The following is a 19994-nucleotide window of genomic DNA, read 5'->3' as shown; positions in this document are numbered from 1 at the left end:
TGGGGGGAAGAAATACAGTAGAAGAAGAATGGGTAGCTTTGAGGGATGAAGTAGTGAAGGCAGCAGAGGATCAAGTAGGTAAAAAGACGAGGGCTAGTAGAAATCCTTGAGTAACAGAAGAAATATTGAATTTAATTGATGAAAGGAGAAAATATAAAAATGCAGTACATGAAGCAGGCAAAAAGGAATACCAACATCTCAAAAATGAGATCGACAGGAAGTGCAAAATGGCTAAGCAGGGATGGCAAGAGAACAAATGTAAGGATGTAGAGGCTTATCTCACTAGGGGTGAGATAGATACTGCCTACAGGAAAATTAAAGAGACCTTTGGAGAAGGGAGAACCACTTGTATGAATATCAAGAGCTCATATGGAAACCCAGTTCTAAGCAAAGAAGGAAAAGCAGAAAGATGGAAGGACTATATAGAGGGTCGATACAAGGGCGATGTACTTGAGGACAATATTATGGAAATGGAAGAGGATGTAGATGAAGATGAAATGGGAGATATGATACTGCGTGAAGAGTTTGACAGAGCAATGAAAGACCTGAATCGAAACAAGGCCCCGGGAGTAGACAACATTCCATTAGAACTACTGACGGCCTTGGGAGAGCCAGTCCTGACAAAACTCTACCATCTGGTGAGCAAGATGTATGAGACAGGCGAAATACCCTCAGACTTCAAGAAGAAAATAATAACTCCAATCCCAAAGAAAGCACATGTTGACAGATGTGAAAATTACCGAACTATCAGTTTAATAAGTCACAGCTGCAAAATATTAACGCGAATTCTTTACAGACAAATGGAAAAACTAGTAGAAGCCGACCTTGGGGAAGATCAGTTTGGATTCCGTAGAAATATTGGAACACGTGAGGCAATACTGACCCTACGACGTATCTTAGAAGCTAGATTAAGGAAAGGCAAACCTATGTTTCTAGCATTTGTAGACTTAGAGGAAGCTTTTGACAATGTTGACTGGAATACTCTCTTTCAAATTCTGAAGGTGGCAGGGGTAAAATATAGGGAGCGAAAGGCTATGTACAATTTGTATAGAAACCAAATGGCAGTTATAAGAGTTGAGGGGCATGAAAGGGAAGCAATGGTTGGGAAGGGAGTGAGACAGGGTTGTAGCCTCTCCCCGATGTTATTTAATCTGTATATTGAGCAAGCACTGAAGGAAACAAAAGAAAAATTCGGAGTAGGTATTAAAATTCATGGAGAAGAAATAAAAACTTTGAGGTTCGCCGATGACATTGTAATTCTGTCAGAGACAGCAAAGGAGTTGGAAGAGCAGTTGAACGGAATGGATAGTGTCTTGAAAGGAGGATATAAGATTAACATCAACAAAAGCAAAACGAGGATAATGGAATGTAGTCGAATTAAGTCGGGTGACGCTTAGGGTATTAGATTAGGAAATGAGACACTTAAAGTAGTAAAGGAGTTTTGCTATTTGGGGAGCAAAATAACTGATGATGGTCGAAGTAGAGAGGATATAAAATGTAGACTGGAAATGGCAAGGAATGCGTTTCTAAAGAAGAGAAATTTGTTAACATCGAGTATAGATTTAAGTGTCAGGAAGTCGTTTGTGAAAGTATTTGTATGGAGTGTAGCCATGTATGGAAGTGAAACATGGACGATAAATAGTTTCGACAAGAAGAGAATAGAAGCTTTCGAAATGTGGTGCTACAGAAGAATGCTGAAGATTAGATGGGTAGATCACATAACTAATGAGGAGGTATTGAATAGAATTGGAGAGAAGAGAAGTTTGTGGCACAACTTGACTAGAAGAAGGGATCGGTTGGTAGGACATGTTCTGAGGCATCAAGGGATCACTAATTTAGTATTGGAGGGCAGTGTGGAGGGTAAAAATCATAGAGGGGGACCAAGAGATGAATACACCAAGCATATTCAGAAGGATGTAGGTTGCAGTAGGTACTGGGAGATAAAGAACCTTGCACAGGATAGAATAGCATGGAGAGCTGCATCAAACCAGTCTCAGGACAAAGTGAGCCCAGGAATCTTTTTTCTTCATTTTGCTATTCTTTTCCATGACAGTAAGAATGCAAGTCACTGTGTAAGCACTGCATTGATAATACTGCACTCCACATAAGCAGACAACTAAACACAAATCAAATGAATATTTTACATTGCAGCTACATTATTGTACGTGTACCGTAATATACAGGAAGCAATTATCTGATGCGATAGCTCATCCATGAAACTTTAATTACGCTAGTATCTATGAAAGTGATCAACAAAAAGATAACATTATAAAGAGAATGCCATCTATCACACAGCAACAAATGAAAAATGAAGACTTTAATTTCAAGCATGAGAAACTTGGGTACTTCTGGCAAAAGAAGAGGGGAAGAGCTGGAAAAAGGGAGACTGGTAATTTAAGGACACACAAACTTTCACAGCAAAAGTCATACACAGGAGAACAATGCTAGTCAGAGATGAGTGGGAGTATGCCAAAATAGCCATAAATAGTATTTCACTACAAAATGAGAAATGGCAAGAACTCTTGTCCAACTTGCTACTACCCTGTCTGCAAATTCTAAACACTTACGCTTTTGAATCTTTTTCATCACCAACAATCTATTTTTCCTTCTCATCCTGCCTGGTATGTATGCACTGACTCACAGTCCTGGATAACTTCCTGTGACTTTTCCTGTAGCCTTAAGTCTTAATAATCACATTTTCCTGTGAACCTTTCATCTCACCTGTTTCTGACTGAAATCAGACAATTTTGTATATCTGCTACCAATTGGTGAGAAGATTTCCTGCATAAATATTATAAATATTTTCATTTATACAGAATTTTTTTCGTGAAGCTACTTGTGCATCATCCTATTTCTTTTTTATTTTTTGTGTTGCTTTTCTGATGATTTTAAATTATTTTTTGGTGTTTCATCCAGACTCCCCCATTAATGGAACAGTGGTTCAAAATGGCTCTGAGCACTATGGGACTCAACATCTTAGGTCATAAGTCCCCTAATGGAACAGTGATATTAGTTTTATGTACCATATTTACTCGAATCTAAGCCACACTTTTTTTTTCCGGTTTCTGTACTCCAAAAATCCGCCCGTGGCTTAGAACCGAGTGCAAAGTAAGCAGAAGTTCTGAAAAATGTTGGTAGGTGACGCCACAACTAACTTCTGCCGTCGAATATATGTAGCGCTACACAGGCATGCTCTGCAGGCACAAAGATAAATACTGGCACCAAGACCTCTGTGTCAGTAACTAAATTTAAAAAAAGGTAGAAGATGAGCTTTTTTTTTTGCTCTGCCCCGAGTTTCCACCACAGCATTTTCATACATTATCCAATGAAGTAAACAGAAATTTCATATTGTTCACCTTCAAATGTAGCAGCCTTTCAAATATTCGTAGCAACAAAAATAAATTTCTTTACACAAAAATACCAACAATGCACAAGGCTTTAGGATTGTTGCACCTGTTGATAAGCTGGGGCTCATTAAGATTTCACGTAGCGGCACCTATTGCTTCGTCGAATTTTGTGAAGTGCTTGTTGGTGTTAGTGAACCATAATGAAGCACTTTCATTATAGTGCCAAATTCAAGAGGAGAGTTATTTCTTTCGTGGAACAAAGTTCTAATCATGCGACAGGTCTGCGACACAGGATTGATGAGAGCAACGTCAGGCAATGGCGACTGGGGAGACAAAATTATTTGAATGTTCAAGTAGCAGGAAAGCATTTAGTGGGCCAAAATGTGGCCGATATCATACACGAGAAGTAATTTTAAATGAATTTGTTAAGGAACAGTGTCAGAAATTCCTGACTGTGAACGCCAAAATTTTAAAAATCAAGGCATGTGAAATTGCTAGAGAGCAAAAAATCGAAAATTTTAAGGCTAGTGGCAGCTAGATTGATCTGTTTATGAAGTGCTGGGGTTTTTCACTTCGGAGGCGAACTTCAGTTGCACAGAAGCTGCCGAAAAATTATGAAGAAAAACTTGTGGAATTTTAGCACTTCATAATTAGGCGGTGCACAGAAAAGCAATACCTTCTTGGTCAGATAGGAAATGCTAATCAAACTCCTGTATATTTTGACATGCCATCAAATTATACAGTTGACGCCAAAGGAAAGAAAGACATAAGTGTTCTTACATCAGGGGGTGAAAAACAGCGGATGTCCGTCATGCTTGCTTGCACAGCAGATGGACATAAATTACCCCCATTCATAGTTTTCAAGCGAAAGACTTTACTGAAATCCGAAGTGTTTCCAAACACTGTAATAGTACGAGCAAACAAAACTGGGTGGTCTTCGGAGGACATGGTGCTGGAATGGATTAGGCTTGTGTGGAATCATTGTCCAGGTGCCATGCTTGGTTTACGCAGTCTGTTGGTATTAGATGCATAAGCAGGCCACACAACACCTGTAGTAAAATGAAAATTAGAGGATAGCAAAACGGACTTGGCAGTAATTCCAGGCGGGATGATATCAATTCTGCAACCATTTGACATCTGTTTGAATAAACCATTTAAGGACAAGCTTACAAGCATGTACACAGACTGGCTTTCAAAAAGCGACAGACAACTGACACCAACAGGACATGTAAAATGCGCAAGTTCGTCGCAAGTGTGCCAATGGATTTATGATGCATGGAAGTGTGTTCCAAATCAGACTGCGCAACAAGCATTTAAAAAATGTTTGATGTCCAATGCACTAAATGGTACGGAGGACGATGCTCTGTATAAAGAAATGAGCAACAAAGAATCGAGTGATAGTGATTCAGAATCACGACTGATATTTTAAACATTTTGTATAAGATGTATTACAAACCTAACAAATTTTTGTTTTAAATTTCAGCGTTTAATTTCTAAGTTATTTTCGTTCTTATTTTATAAGTGTTGTTACTCTGCATTGCACAGCATAGAAAAGCATGGAAAGCTGCATCAAACCAGTCTACGGACTGAAGACGACAACAACAACACAATCTGCATTTTTCAGTCATCACTAAAAATCTACTACAAAAACCCGACTGGCAAGACTCTCTGTCATTTATATCAATACGGCCAACTCTATGTTCTGAATTTTTTCCTACCTGTGACAAGAGAAGGTTGCTAATAGGAACTTTTATGAATCGTGAATCACATGCAGTATTCTCTTCCCATAATAATAATAATAATAATAATAATAATAATAATAATACGAATGTAAACATTCTTTTGTGTTTGCTGCCATCTCCTTTAAATCCTGTCAGCCTAATAAACTACGAAACTAGAGTGAGACAACAGCAAACGCGGAAGAATATACATATCATGTCATGTTTATATTAATATTATTCTTATGCTGAATAGTGATACAATCAGAAATGAAGCACGGCAACTGACTAGATTTTTAAATCTAAGATGACTAATTTCTGTTCAGAATGTAATGTACTAAAGTGGCGTCTGGAAAGATTTTCAAATGGAGCAAAATGTTCGCTAAACTCTCGTTCAGAACATCTTCTATCACACACAGTCTACTATTTGGTTCTTGTTGATCATTATCAAAGAAAGCAGCAATGTTAGTAACAACAAATAGCAGTCTCTTGCCATTGTTTTACTAATGAGACAATTCTTCTTTTCTTTTTTTTTTGTTTTATTGTAAGCAGCGGTAGCGCACACAAAAGCAAACCATGCCGTGAGCGGCGACAGGTTGTAAACATTCATTATCAGAATGTGACAAACAATGGATGACACAGTACAATAATGCATTTTCAGCTTAGAGTGACATAAACACCTATAACAAAGAGAACGGCACTTATCAGATCAAAGCAAAATAAGCAATTGATTCAAACCAGATGAAGCACATGAAAAAGGAAGGGTACCCGTATAAATACAGACAGAGCACCTGATGCATAGCAATGTCTACCTGGTATAGCTTAGCTGCTAAGCTTACGACTCGAACCAAACTACTGTAGATGTATCTTCAGCCATTCGACCTAAATTGTGTCATGTTACAATGGACTTTGTTTCGATTTGGAGGTGCGGCCTAAAACTTTTATCTCCCCTTGAAGTTCGAGTCTCAAATTTCAGGTGAGGCGCAGATTCGGGAAATTGTTTTTCCTTGACTTCGAGTCTCATTTTTCTGGTGTGGCTTAGATTCGAGTGCAGCTTAGATTCGAGTAAATATGGTAACTAGGAGTCATGAAACAATGTGTGTGTGTGTGTGTGTGTGTGTGTGTGTGTGTGTGTGTGTGAGAGAGAGAGAGAGAGAGAGAGAGAGAGAGAGAGAGAGAGAGAGAGAGAGAGAGACACAAACTGTGCATGCCCTTCTTACCTTATTGTTGTCAGAGGCCTCTGGTGCAAGTGCTCCTGTCTGCTCCCGAAGAACATAGTTCTGCACAAGACGTGACTTGCGTTGCAATTCTGCCACCAACTGCTTTGTATGCTCCTCTAGAAACTCCAGTTTTTCAGTTTTTCGGGCAACACTACGTTGAAGGCGCACAATGCGTTCCACAAGTGCTTGCCTGTCAGGTTCAGAGGGGGCATTACTGGGACCGCGTACTGCCACAGAGACAGCGGATGACTCATCTGCAGCCGGTGGAGTTACCTGCACAAAAGCTTTAATGAGCATGATGCCTCATTGTACAAAGCATACATACAAGTACTTTTCACTGAGAACCATTAAACAACCTACAATTTTCTGTGTTTACACCAAAAAACGAAGAATAAGAAGAATAAATTTGCATTCCAGTCTGAGATGCTGGAAGTGACAGTCAGGTGTCCATGAGGTGTGCTTGCTTGTGTGTATGGATAGTGTGTATTTTTCTTTTGCTGATGAAGGCTGTGGCTGAAAGCTCTATGTCAATATCATTTAATTGTGCCTGTCTGCAGCTTAATGTGTCTTCTTTATGGTAAGCATCAGTCTATCTTTTCCTACACTGATAAAGAATAAAGTTTGTTACACTTCAAAGAAGAAATCATTCCTTAAATAAAATTTTGAGACTTATACATACCAATAATAAGTAACATATTGTGTGATAAAAATGCTAGTTGTCAATACATTCTATATTTTGTTTCCAAAGGAAGGAAGGCGGAGTTTAGCTGCCATATCAATGACTCGTCATCAGAAATATGGAAAAAAGCTCACAATTGTCAAGGGTGGGGCAAGAAATTGGTCATGGTGTCTTCAAGAGAAGCATCACAGAATCTGCTTGATGAATTTTGAGGATACCTCAATAAATCTAAACCTGACTGAGGATTTCGACTATGTTCCTCACAAAATTGAGTCCAATGGCTTCATCATGTGTCACCTAGCTTGAAGGTCCATTGTTCTTTTACCTGGCATCATTAAAGATAAACTAAACTTTACATGATGTTAAAAAAAAGAGGTTTCTTTTTTTCAGTATTTAAGGGAGATCCAGGTAGTTATAATAATGATTCTGGAAAACAATTAATTCAAAATTTAATTTACCAATGTAAGGCTGAAGTAAAAGCAGCTACCCGAGTATCAGAAACTTGCCAAACAGCTCTTGATCAGTTTCTAGTCAAGAAGAGTTTAAACAACACCTCACTAAAAATTTTCAATGCAGGTTTTAGTGATCATCTTGCTCAAATATTAAGCATAAAAGTATAAGGCAGTATTATTAACAACATGTCTTTCAGAACAGCATATCAAAGTTATAATCAGCATAATGTGAACTACTTCAACAACTTATTACAGAAAGAAAAATGGCTAGGAGTGTACAAAATGAACGATATAAATGAAAAATTCAACACTTTCATTGATACATTAACTCATTTCTTTGAACTTGCATTCCCACTGAAAACATTAACCATACGGGGAAACTCTAGAACAAACAGCTGGATCACAAAGGGAATAAGGGTTTCATGCCACAAGAAAAGACTACTTCACGAAATATGTAACTCAAAAAATTCCTCACCTGTAGTACGCGCATACTATAAAAAATACTCCAAAATATTAAGAAAAGTAATAAAAGCAGCAAAAATAATGCATAATGATGAAATCATTTATAATTCAGGTAATAAATCAAAGGCTATGTGGAGTGTTATAAAAAAAGAATGTGGAGAATACAGACAACCTTGCAAAAATATAACACTATCACATAAAAATAAAAAAGTAACAAACCCCTTAGAAGTACCCAACACATTTAACAACTTTTTCACAGGTATTGCTGAAAATATGTTACAATCAAACTTTAAGAGCACCCAGGCAAATGAATATAAAATAAGTGCATGTAGGGGATCAATGTACATCAGTTCTGTTTCACTAGATGAAGTAGCTAAATCAATAAAAGGACTAAAAAATTCAAATTCGGCAGGTATTGATGGTGTACCTGCAACAGTGTTAAAGAAGAGCGCATCAAACCTAATTGAAGTACTCACACATTTATGCGACTGCTCACTTCAGGCAGGCACTTTCCCTGATGTGTTGAAAACATCAAAAGTTATTCCTGTATATAAAAAAGGTGATAAAAACAATGTAAATAACTACAGACCCATCACAATTTCCTCCTGCATCTCTAAAGTACTGGAAAAAGTTATGTATGAGAAACTTATGAAATTCATAAATAAAAACAGCATCCTATGTAATGAACAACATGGATTCAGAAATAAGAGGTCAACGACAACTGCTGTCTATGAATGCATCAATTCCATCCTAAACCTGATGGACAAAAAACAGGAAACAATAGGAGTCTTTATTGACTTGTCAAAAGCTTTTGACATGGTGGACCATAAAATTCTGATATCAAAGCTAGAAAGATATGGTATTCGAGGTCTGTCCAACAAGTGGATCAGTTCGTTCCTGACAAATCGTATGCAGGCAGTGTGCGTCAAGCACACAAATATTGAACTAAAAACTGTATCTAATCACTTATCTGACTATAAACAAATAAAATGTGGTGAACCCCAAGGATCCGTATTGGGACCCCTTCTGTTTCTTCTGTACATAAATGATCTAAGCTTAAATGTTGATGCACACAAAACAATCATATTTGCAGATGACACCACGATTCTATTAAAAGGAGACGACGATGAACAGTTACAGCAGACAGTAAACACGGTCACGAAACAACTTAGCAGCTGGGCACAGAGTAATCAGCTTGTAATAAACAGTAAGAAAACTGTTGCTCTAAAATTCCACAATGTTCCTAACAAGGACATGTTTATCCCATCAGTCTCTATCGATGACGAACCAGTTGGTAACAGTACTGAAACCAAATTCTTAGGACTTTGGCTGCAGAGTAACATCAGATGGAATAAGCATATTGAATATCTCAATGCAGAACTGAGCAAAACATGTTACCTTCTTTGTTCATTAAAATCATGCTGTAGTGAGAAAACAGTATTGAATGCATATCATGCGTACTTTCATTCTCGTCTTAGATATGGGGTCACCTTCTGGGGAAACTCTAAAACAGCTTTAACTACAAAAGAGGGCCATTAGAATCTTGTTTGGGTGCAAGCCTAGAGACTCTTGTAAACCCCTGTTTAAGAAATCTGGTATTCCTCCGTTACCGTGTGTATACATTATGGAAACCCTTTTGTTCTTTAAATTAAATGTAATAGGCAAGGACCGGAGACCGCAAAAAAACTGTGATATACATGAGCACTTTACCAGACAAAACAGAAACTTACATATGACTCAAATCAGAACAGCACTGTGCCAAAAAGGTACTTTTCACATGGGAGTTAAGCTTTATAACAAACTTCCTGAAAACATAAAAGCTATCACTGAGGTCAATATATTTGGAAAATCTCTACAGTCATATTTACAGCATCACTGCTTTTACTCCATTGAAGAATATTTAAATTTATGAAATGTGTTATATAAATACTTACGTGTAAAGTGTATTATTGTAAGCTTAAATATGTATGCCTTGAAATGACTTTCAGCCTGTATATTTATAACTTGACTTGTCCAATGTCTTATGCATAAGCTGCTATGTAGACAACAGGACCAATAAAATACAATCTACAAAGTCAATTAGTGTTAATTATTTAAAAAATAATCAGAAAGTGTCAACATCTAAGCCCCAGGAATAGTGATAGACTCAAAAATATGGAATCTGATGTACAAACTCCAACAGAGGCAAATCAAATGTTCCAAAATATCCAAGAACTTTAACCCTCCAGCAGGCACATTGGCATATAAAGTGCACCAAATGTAAATTAAGTTTAATTCCTGTGACTTTACATTGTTTGTTGGGTCTGAGCAAAGAGCTATTTTTGCATTACTACTGCAGATACCACACTGATAGGTTTTGTCCATTGTTGAACACCTGTAGTGTGTCTGAGAGGAGATTAAAAGTGAGTGTCCCATTTGGCATACCAAATACACCCTGTGCTTGTTCAGGTAAGTAACATTTCTCCTGTTTAGTTTTTCTACTTTCACTAATACAGACAGTCTTGCATCTGATTTTGCTGGCAAATTGTGTATGAACTACTAAAGATGTTCTTCTTATTCAGATCACATGAAAACTGTGGTGTCACCGCCGGACACCACACTTGCTAGGTGGTAGCCTTTAAATCGGCCGTGGTCCATTAGTATACGTCGGACCCGCGTGTCGCCACTATCAGTGATTGCAGACCGAGCGCCGCCACACGGCAGGTCTAGAGAGACTTCCTAGCACTCGCCCCAGTTGTACAGCCAACTTTGCTAGCGATGGTTCACTGACAAATTACGTTCTCATTTGCCGAGACGATAGTTAGAACAGCCTTCAGCTACGTCATTTGCTACGACCTAGCAAGGTGCCATTATCATTTGCTATTTATCTTGTGATGCATGTACCGTCAGACCGATGTTCACCAATTATGGATTAAAGTTAAGTATTCCAGAAGCTACGTACTTTTTTTACTAGACTCAACTCCTTTAACTGTTCCAGACCTCACGCCAGCCTGCGTGAGCTTAAACGCGTGCCTTTCGGCTATCTCATAGTGGCTTGGCTGTCTTGCCAAGTCACAACAAAAACATTACAGCTGACAAACTTAAGGAGCTATTCAATATGAATGCCAATTTTGAAATAGAGTATTTAGATGAGGATTACGGCAGTTCTGATGATGAAGACAAAGCCATTTACTATAGCAAGCATGATTCACAAAGTAGTAGGAATATGATCCTGCAGATGACCGTAGTGAAGGTAATAGTGGTCTTACAAATCAGTTGTATTTCATAGGAAGAGACATACAGAGTAAACGGAAGAAAATCTGCAATCTCATTGCAAGCAAAATAAAACTAAATAACACCAATAAAACATTTTACTTTATTGTAACAAAGTTAAGAATTGTGAATCTTAACAAAAGAAGCCATTTAATTCACATAAAAAAAACAAAAATGCTTCATCTCATACGTTAACAGACTTTTATATATTATTTATGGACCCACACACATGATTCTACATGAAGCACACCATCTGTAGCAAAGATTACCAATTAAACAACTTGAAATAATAATAAAATACAACTAAAAGAGGTATTTGTTAAATATGGCTCCACTGAAGTGAAGCACATTTGACAGACAGAATACAAACTTCGCCGTGCACCTGCAAGTGCAAGAAGAATGCACACATCCACTAGACGATTAAACACAACACCTAAGGCATACTAAAGAGCAACAGCATCCTTAACGAAACAGGACTGTCACCTCATCAAAACATTAACTGATTTGCAAGTATGACAACAGTTAACAAATTACAGCAGCTTGCAAATGCAGAGTTTATAGGTAGATGGGAACTACTTTTATCAGTCTGACTACACACAACTGTTTACTGTATGATAATGTATGGTTAAAAAGAAAAATTACAACACACACACACATACACACACACAGAGAGAGAGAGAGAGAGAGAGAGAGAGAGAGAGAGAGAGAGAGAGAGAGAGAGAGAGACCATATCCCACAAATCAACAAACTAAACTGGATTTAGTAATTGCAGTGAATATTAAAAATGATAAGGCTGAAGTAAAGTGCAAAATTATTAATTTAATGACCCAAATAGTCTACTCAGGACAGTAATACAAGGAGTTGCACCTGTCATTCCTTTCACTCTGATGTGAAAGAGCGGTGAACTCTTTACTGAGCCACATACAATCACGACTGGTCAACAGGCACCCTCAACTTAACGAAATTGGCCCTAAGGTGCACATATACCTTTCGACAGCAATACATGAGTGCTCAATTTTTTAAATGTCAATTAGCCTCAGGGATCATGTGACTACTCTCAATTATCATGGACTGTTCATCTGACCACTCCAACGAATTTTGGAGTGACTGAGGTGCTCCATGATCTATGATCTTGGGGGATGTACATGCGTCCAAAAGATTACTGCAAGTGAACTGATGGATACATAAGATCTGTCAGAAAGTATCTGAATCATTCACTGTAAGGGATGATAACAGATACTACAATTATCTTAATTTGTACTTTGCTGGCACGTCGAATCTGTCAACATCCTTTACACACTTCTGGATCAGCACGAACCAATTATTTGTAAGTCCACATGATATTTTTTACAAATTTTATGAACCCAATAACAATGTTCCTACAATAAAACCCCATGGAATTTGGTTAACACACATACTCATGTGAAATGATGGCATCTGTATCTCTCAGTCCGCTGGTCTAGAGCAGTGGTTGGCAAACTACGGCTCACAGGCCACATCTGGCTTTTTGCCCCCTTGAGTGTGGCTCTACCACAAAATACTACATGTGGGCGCACACATACCATGTGAATGAATTTTCATGGCCCTTACACAAATGAATAGAATTGTAGTTAAAAATACGCACCCCTGTGGTTGGCAATTTCACCTGCCTTTGTCCGAAGCACTTTGCCTCCCCTCCAATGATTACCACCAGGTGCCATTTTGTGCATTTAGGGACCACAAAGTTTCAGTCTGCCTTTGTGCAGGGGGCTCATTCGCGATTCATGCATGAACAGAGTGAGCCAGTATCACTGTGCAGTGGCTAGTGATCTGTGGGTCCACAAAAGTACCTGCTCAAAGCATGAAGTTACCTGTATTTTTCCAACTAGCTGCTACTGTACACTTAAGAATTGTAATTATTTTGTGTTGTTGGTTTTATTATCACAAAAACACTGAATGGACCAAGACTTTCACACTTATTCAAAACTTAAATGGCCTTCTGACATGCCTTATCTGTCAGGAGACATTGGCCCATGACAAGACGTCAGATTTGAAGAAACACACTACACCCACACAGGTGTCATTTTGTACTAAATATCTTGTCAATGATGCCAGGAAGAAAGCAGTAGATTAACTTTATAAGAGCCAAGAAAAATCTAGTTCTATATTTAATTACTGGATACAATCTTCCAATCAGGGTGTATACGGGGACAAGGAAAAAAAAATCCCCGATTATTCCCGGATATCCCGTTTAAAAAATATGCTTTTTCCCGGGCCAAAATACACTTTTTCCATGCTAAGTTACAGTAGGTTTTCCTGTAGATTTTCCCTCGGAACTGTAAAACATATCAATCCTTTGAATGGTTAACGTTTTATACAATCGCGTAGAACTTCACAAAAAAAAAGACGGGGCAGAAAAGGTTTTGGAGAGACTTTTAATTTTTAATTAAAAAAAGGAGAGAAGTTTTGGAAAGACCTTTGATTTGCAGTACAGTGCGTTAGTTTCCGGAGCGTTGAAACCGAGGTTGCGATGTCCTTTTGTAAGCGAGTCATGTCTCATGCCACGTGAAAAGTCATGTCAAGCCACGAGAAAAGCCGATGACAGCAGCTATTCAGAGCTTAGGACACGTGTTATAGACAGCCAATAGCAAGTCACTGGTTACATAGCGCGAACACACAAGAGGAAAAGTTAACGGTTTACATTAATGTAAACAGTACCGTATATCTACAAGTAAAGCTAAGCTTTCACATATAATATTGGTCTCTAAGATTAACACGCTACAACAGACGCTAAGCTTTCACATGTAATATTGATCTTTTTTTGCGTGTGTTATGCTTTAAGATACGTCACACAAATGTACCAGTAAATTTAAAATTATGACGTAAATGTCTCGGCTCGAAATTCTTGTAAGTGGCTGGTTCTCAAACTGTTAAGTTTCGAACGCTCTGTGATTTAGATATTCGTCCCACTTTCTCACACGTAACATATTTCATCTTGCGTAAAAAGAAATTTACTTTAAAAGTAAAGCTTTTCTAACCACCGTTCGCAGTACTATTTGGAGGCTGTTAAAAATAGGTTCGATTTACCAGTTGCCGGAGAGCGCCAGAAAACAGGCATTATTGTGCGTGTGCAACTGCAGCATGGTGTAGGAAGCCCGCATGTTCGTGTGCATAAAGCTTACATTACACCTTAAAAGAAACAGGGCATCAGAGGATACTCCAAAGAGCATTGGAATTTCGTAAACCATACTAAAACGCATAATTCGGCTTGGAAGTGCAAATTGGCTTTTTCCAGATTCACAATGAAGTAGGTCCCATCTGATATTAAGCTTTTCAGTGTGGTTTTTTGGGATGTAAATTTTCTTGGAGGACCAGTACTCTACGATCTCATTTTTGGTTCTTTATTATGGCATAATGCCATACATGGCAGAATATGATAACGTGCACTAGAAATTCAGCGAACAGTTGGAACTAGCCAATACTGTAGAATGAAACGCTTCGTTTCAAATAAAATGATTACCTCAGCGGAAAGATTAATAAAGCCAAATTTCTTTAGCAAACTTGCAAAAATAACTTCATTGTTCTGCAAGGCGATTAATGCTTGACTGCTACTAACTTGGAAATAAAATAAAATCAGAAAACTGAAATTAATAATATATTTTTGCCCTCCGTAATTATGTGAATTTATTTTAATTCACTTGATAGCTTCCGGCCACAGAAATCCGTTTTGTTTTCATTTGACGTGGGAGCTGTACACGAAGAGAAGCAGCGAAATCACTTTACGTAAACACGGGTCACGTGGAGACTAACCCCCTCCCCACTGCAACTCAGACAACTCTGTGCAAGCGCGAATCTGGCAGCTAGGGCGCGCGAGCAAAATTTTTCTCGTTTGCATCTGGCTGCTTGCTGCTACTACCGATACAGCTAACAGCCAAACTTCAAGTAGCGGGAAGCGGGAGAAGGTACTACTTATATGCGAGTCAAATGCACATGCGCAACAGACCGCTGGCAACTAGTCAAACGAACTTAATGTGAACAGTTGTGACGTCATGCTCATAACAAGCAGTTCATTGTTACGAAGAATTACAGTCTGCGCCCTATGGCCTTTGACATATTTTTGCTATTTGCAGACGCTTGTGTTTGCACGGTGTTTTGTTGTTGTAAACTGCACATTTCCTTTGCCACTAAAGTTTTACTTTTTTTCCCTCTCGTTTATATTTTATTGCTGCAGTATCATTCTCCAGTAGCAGGATACAATAACATTCTTTGCTAGAGAATCAATTCTGCAGTCAAAATTACAAAAATTTAACTGAAAGCTAAAACAATGAAAAATTACCGGAATTCCGAAAAATTTCTGGGTTTTTCCCGGTTTTCTCCCGGATGAAAAAATTCCCGGGTTTTTCCCGGATTTCCCAGTTGTCCCGGGTCGTATACACCATGAATGATGTTATAATTGCAAGTTTTGTGGTTAGTCAAGAGATTGATAAGAGAGGAAAACCATATAGTACACATGGTGAATACATAAAAAGCTGTTTTATAAATGCATCTAAAGAACTATATCAGGACTGTAAGGGCAAAGCAGATGTTTTAAAAAAAGGTATGTGTTACCTCTGTCTGTTAAACAGTGAAAGACAGAACAGTCAAAATTTCTTGAAATATAACCAATTAGGAAGTCAAGTATTTTAAATTGGTTTCAGCTTTATCAACAATAGTTTACAAGTGCTGTGACACGAATGACACAGCACAAGTTTAATTTTTTGTATATTTGTAACATCTACAGGTCCTAAAGGACAACTTTTAGGATTACTGCTACTCAAAAGTCAAACATAAAAGGGTGATATAGCAGCTGTTGTAATTGTATGCATTGAGAAACATCATATTCCACTCAGTAAAACTGTCTCATCTCAACAGATGGGGTGAAAATTATGACCAGCATGAGAAACAGGTTTTTCGCTATTTTTGGGAAAAAAAAAATTAATCGTAAGATATTTATATTTATTATTGCACCATTTGTTGAAATAAGTGTGTGCAGACGCTTGCACAAGAAATTTGCAAAGTTATGGATTTGGTGATTAAGATTATCCTCCATTATAGCTAAAGCTCTTGATCATTGCAAATTTAAAGAACCTGTAGTTGAAATGGAGAATGAGTAAGCATGCCTTATGTTGCATAACAAAGTATGTTGGTTATCATGAGGAAACATTATGAAATGCTTTGCTTCCTTATTAACTACTTCTTGAGAAGTGTGTTCACTATTCAGAGCTAGCAAACTACCTGTGGATTCAAAAATTTTATTTCATGGTAGATGTTACACTTCAGCTACATCAGCTTAACCATTAACTACAGGGAGAAAGAAACATTTTTTCAATGTTAGAATTAGTTATTTCATTTGAAAGCAAATTCTCTCTTTCTGCTCAAGATTTTGAAAGACAAACTTCAATTCACTTTACAAGCCTATTGAAGCATTGCCAAGAAAATAATTCTGCAATGGCATTCCTATTCCAAAGCAGCAGAAGCCTTTCTAAACAGGTTTCAGGAATTCGGAAAGAGCAAAGTAATTCTGACCTTGGTTAAAAACCATCTGAATGCTACTATAACAGAATTACATTTTTCTGCCTTTAATATTGACATTGGCAACTTTGAATTGCAATTGCTGGATTTAAGAAACAAAAATTGTGGAGATTGAGAGCTGAATGTTTTTGCTCATGTAGAAACATGGAAGAAAAACAAATATTAACTCCGACAGTGGAAACTCCAGATGGAAATATCAACTATGTAGGAAAAGAGAGATTGTTAAGTTTCAGACAGGTACAATTAAAAGACAGTTACACACAAGCTTTTGGCCATAGCCTTCATCAGAAAAAGAGAAACACACACCATTCATTTACACAAGCAAGCACACCTCGAGCACACATGATCGCCAACTCCAGCAACTGATGGTCTGAACTGCGGGGGGATTGGTGGTCATGTTTGCGCGAGGTGTGCTTGCTTGTGTGAATAAATGGTGTGTGTTTCTCTTTTTCTGATGAAGGATGTGGCCAAAAGCTTGTGTGTGTCTTTCAACTGTGCCTGTCTCCAACTTAATGTGTCATCTTTATGATAAGCAGCACCACTATTTTTTTCCCCACATTGTAAATGTTAACTTAGTTCACAGCACAAATGCCCTCCTTTAAAAGACCTAGAGTATGAAGATACGTTGATTTGTAACACCTAGAATAGTATTCCTGACTCACACAATCAGCTGAAAACCTAGTGTTTGCTGTTCTTTTCTTATTCAGCTCTACATGTCCATACGAACAATCGTTTTGAAGCATGAACTTTATCAAGAGTAAATTGAGAAGATGTTTTATTGATCAGACCATGAAACTATGCTTAAAATTGGAAACAACAATATACAAACTTTACTTACTCAAACATTCCAAGGAGACACAAGGCCATATTAGTGTTTATGAGTCACTGTCATTATTTAATTTTATCAAAACCTTACAATTTTTACTAGCAAAACATATTGCTATTACATATGATATCATGTTTCATTCAACTAAGCCTTAAAACTTTACTTAAAGTTTACTAAGTTAATTTTACGGAGCATTGTAGAATGAAAGATGCTTTGCGCACAAATAAAGGATGAGCAAAGGAAGATACTTGAAACAAATATAGAAGAAACGTGAGGATGGGAGAGTTGGAAGGGGTGGTCCTCAGCCAACTTACCGCAGTCAGATTGAGGACCTTTTTAGTAAAGGCCAGTTGAGAACCTTTTTAGTAAAGGTCAGTTTAGGAGTACCCTAATTACCTTAATTATAATGTACCTACTCAAAGTTTAAGCTGAAAAAATCTGGTTCTCAAAAGAAATTTCAACTGTTTTACTTTTTATATCTGGCTCTGTTGCCACATGAGTTTGTTGACTACTGGCCTAACACTATATGGTTGCTCGGGGTTTTTTTTTGTACTGCACTGAACCGGGGACCAGTCTGTTGCAGTGTGGTACCTCTATCCAGTATTATCATCTAACAGAGAAAATAGTGACCTTTGTCAGCCAGGTGTTGCTGACCAGGGCAACTAAGGTCACCAGCAGCAGTTTTAATCAAACCAATTTTGCCAGAGTAGTACATTGACATAATTACTTTGAAAAGCAAAATGCCTAAATGATTTCAGAGATGGAGATTCCACAGACCTGACTTCAGTTATCTGGCTATGATGAAATGTGTTGAAAACTTTTATTTGGATTATTGTGTATTTTACCATTATTCATATTGGCAGCATATCACAATGCCGTACACCAACATATGTTAGATGACGACAGCATTCAGTTTACTACATTTAATTCAATTGTTGAACAGTATATGGGTGTAACAGTAAAATGTTTAGAAAACACTGCATTCTGGCACTCTCTGATACCTTAGACTTCTTCTATGTGTCTGTCCTCACAATCATCCCTCTCAACTTCGGGTGTGAGTGATCTGCCCTCCTCTCCAACTTTCCCAACATACCTGTTTCCTCACTGAGGAAGAAATACAGATATTCCAAAAGCTACAATTAGTCTTCTTTTTATACTTTTAAGTTATTCAGTTGACAGCACTTTTAATTTTGCCTCCTGAAGGTAAAAAAGGGCATTTTGTAATTCAACAGTTTTCCAACAGAATATTCATGCTGATGCAATTTACTTATTTATCATGACAAGAAAAAACTGAAGAGTGAATAGTATCCTCTGTAATCATCAAGAAACTTGTATACAATATAAGAGTGTACATGTCACAGACTTTGTACTGATAATCATTACACAATAATGTCATTGACTCATGACCTTCAAAAATTGTAGACAAATCAAATTAAATTATTTTGAGAGGCATGATGGCTGTGTTTCAGTCAACAGAAGAATGTGACCTAGGTTGGTTGACATAACCACAAGAGTTACTGGAGTATCAGATCAACAGAATCATCACATTGCAGTCAATTTCAAAACCAATAGTCAAGATACGATAACAGGAATATTATCACAATCCTAGAATGGAAAGAAAAAAAAGTCTGGTGAGCCTCTGTGGTGTAGAGAAACCACGAGGATGAAATAAGATAGATACAGGTAATTACAAATATACATACTATTCTATGTACCTTACACTATTGACAATATTGGAAAGATAGTTACTACTCACCATATAGCAGAGATGCTGAGTTGCAGATAGACACAACAAAAAGACTGCCAAACAAACAAGCAAACCAACAAGGCCAAACAGGCCTTCATCAAAATGAGACGCACGCATGCATGCGCACACAATCCTGGATTTTACATTCTTTGATTTTAGCCTACACTATTTTTCCACATAGTTCCCACACTGATTCAGACATTCTGAGATGCCCTTGTGGCAGAATTCATGGGGCTGACTGTGGAACCACCATCAGACTGTTGTCTTAGCTTCACTGTTGCAAGTGTATCACTGTCCTGCCAAGAACTACTTCAGCAGACCAAAATCATGGAAATCACGTGGAGTGAGATCCAGACAGTATAGTGGATGGTCCAGTCTCTGCCAGTGAAATGACCAAAGCCTGTCAGTGGTTCTGATTATCACATGTGGTCTCAAATTGTCGTGGACGATAACCACATTGACCATATTGACCACATTGAGAATGTCTTGGCACTTTATCCTGACGGCAGCCCGCAGATGTGACAGTGTGGAGCTGTTGGTATTAATGGCTGAATCTAGTAGCATGAAGCACAGCAGCAGCAGTCCATGGTGATAACAGAAGACCATTATTTGTCAGAGATGAATCCATATGTTTCCACTCCATACTCTGCTGCTTTGATTCCAGTGTGAAATGCATTATCCACATTCCACTGCCATAACAATGTGGTCCAATAAACTGTAACACTGCATATGATTCAGTGA

General features: G+C 37.8%; 1 protein-coding gene across 2 annotated transcripts in view; it reads right to left on the bottom strand.

Annotated features, from left to right (window-relative positions):
- The window catches only part of LOC126194989 (coiled-coil domain-containing protein 186-like), a 200511-nt gene that overhangs the window by 68558 nt on the left and 111959 nt on the right, over positions 1 to 19994 (bottom strand). For both annotated transcript variants that reach the window (XM_049933405.1, XM_049933406.1), the window contains one exon: positions 6286 to 6558. In XM_049933405.1, the coding sequence (XP_049789362.1) occupies positions 6286 to 6558 (273 nt within the window). The remainder of the gene's footprint in view (positions 1 to 6285; positions 6559 to 19994) is intronic.

This window comes from Schistocerca nitens, chromosome 7 (genome assembly GCF_023898315.1).
Source record: "Schistocerca nitens isolate TAMUIC-IGC-003100 chromosome 7, iqSchNite1.1, whole genome shotgun sequence".
Lineage (NCBI taxonomy): Eukaryota > Metazoa > Arthropoda > Insecta > Orthoptera > Acrididae > Schistocerca > Schistocerca nitens.
The sequence above is the reverse complement of the archived record's forward strand: the minus strand, read 5'-3'. Positions and strand labels throughout refer to the sequence as shown.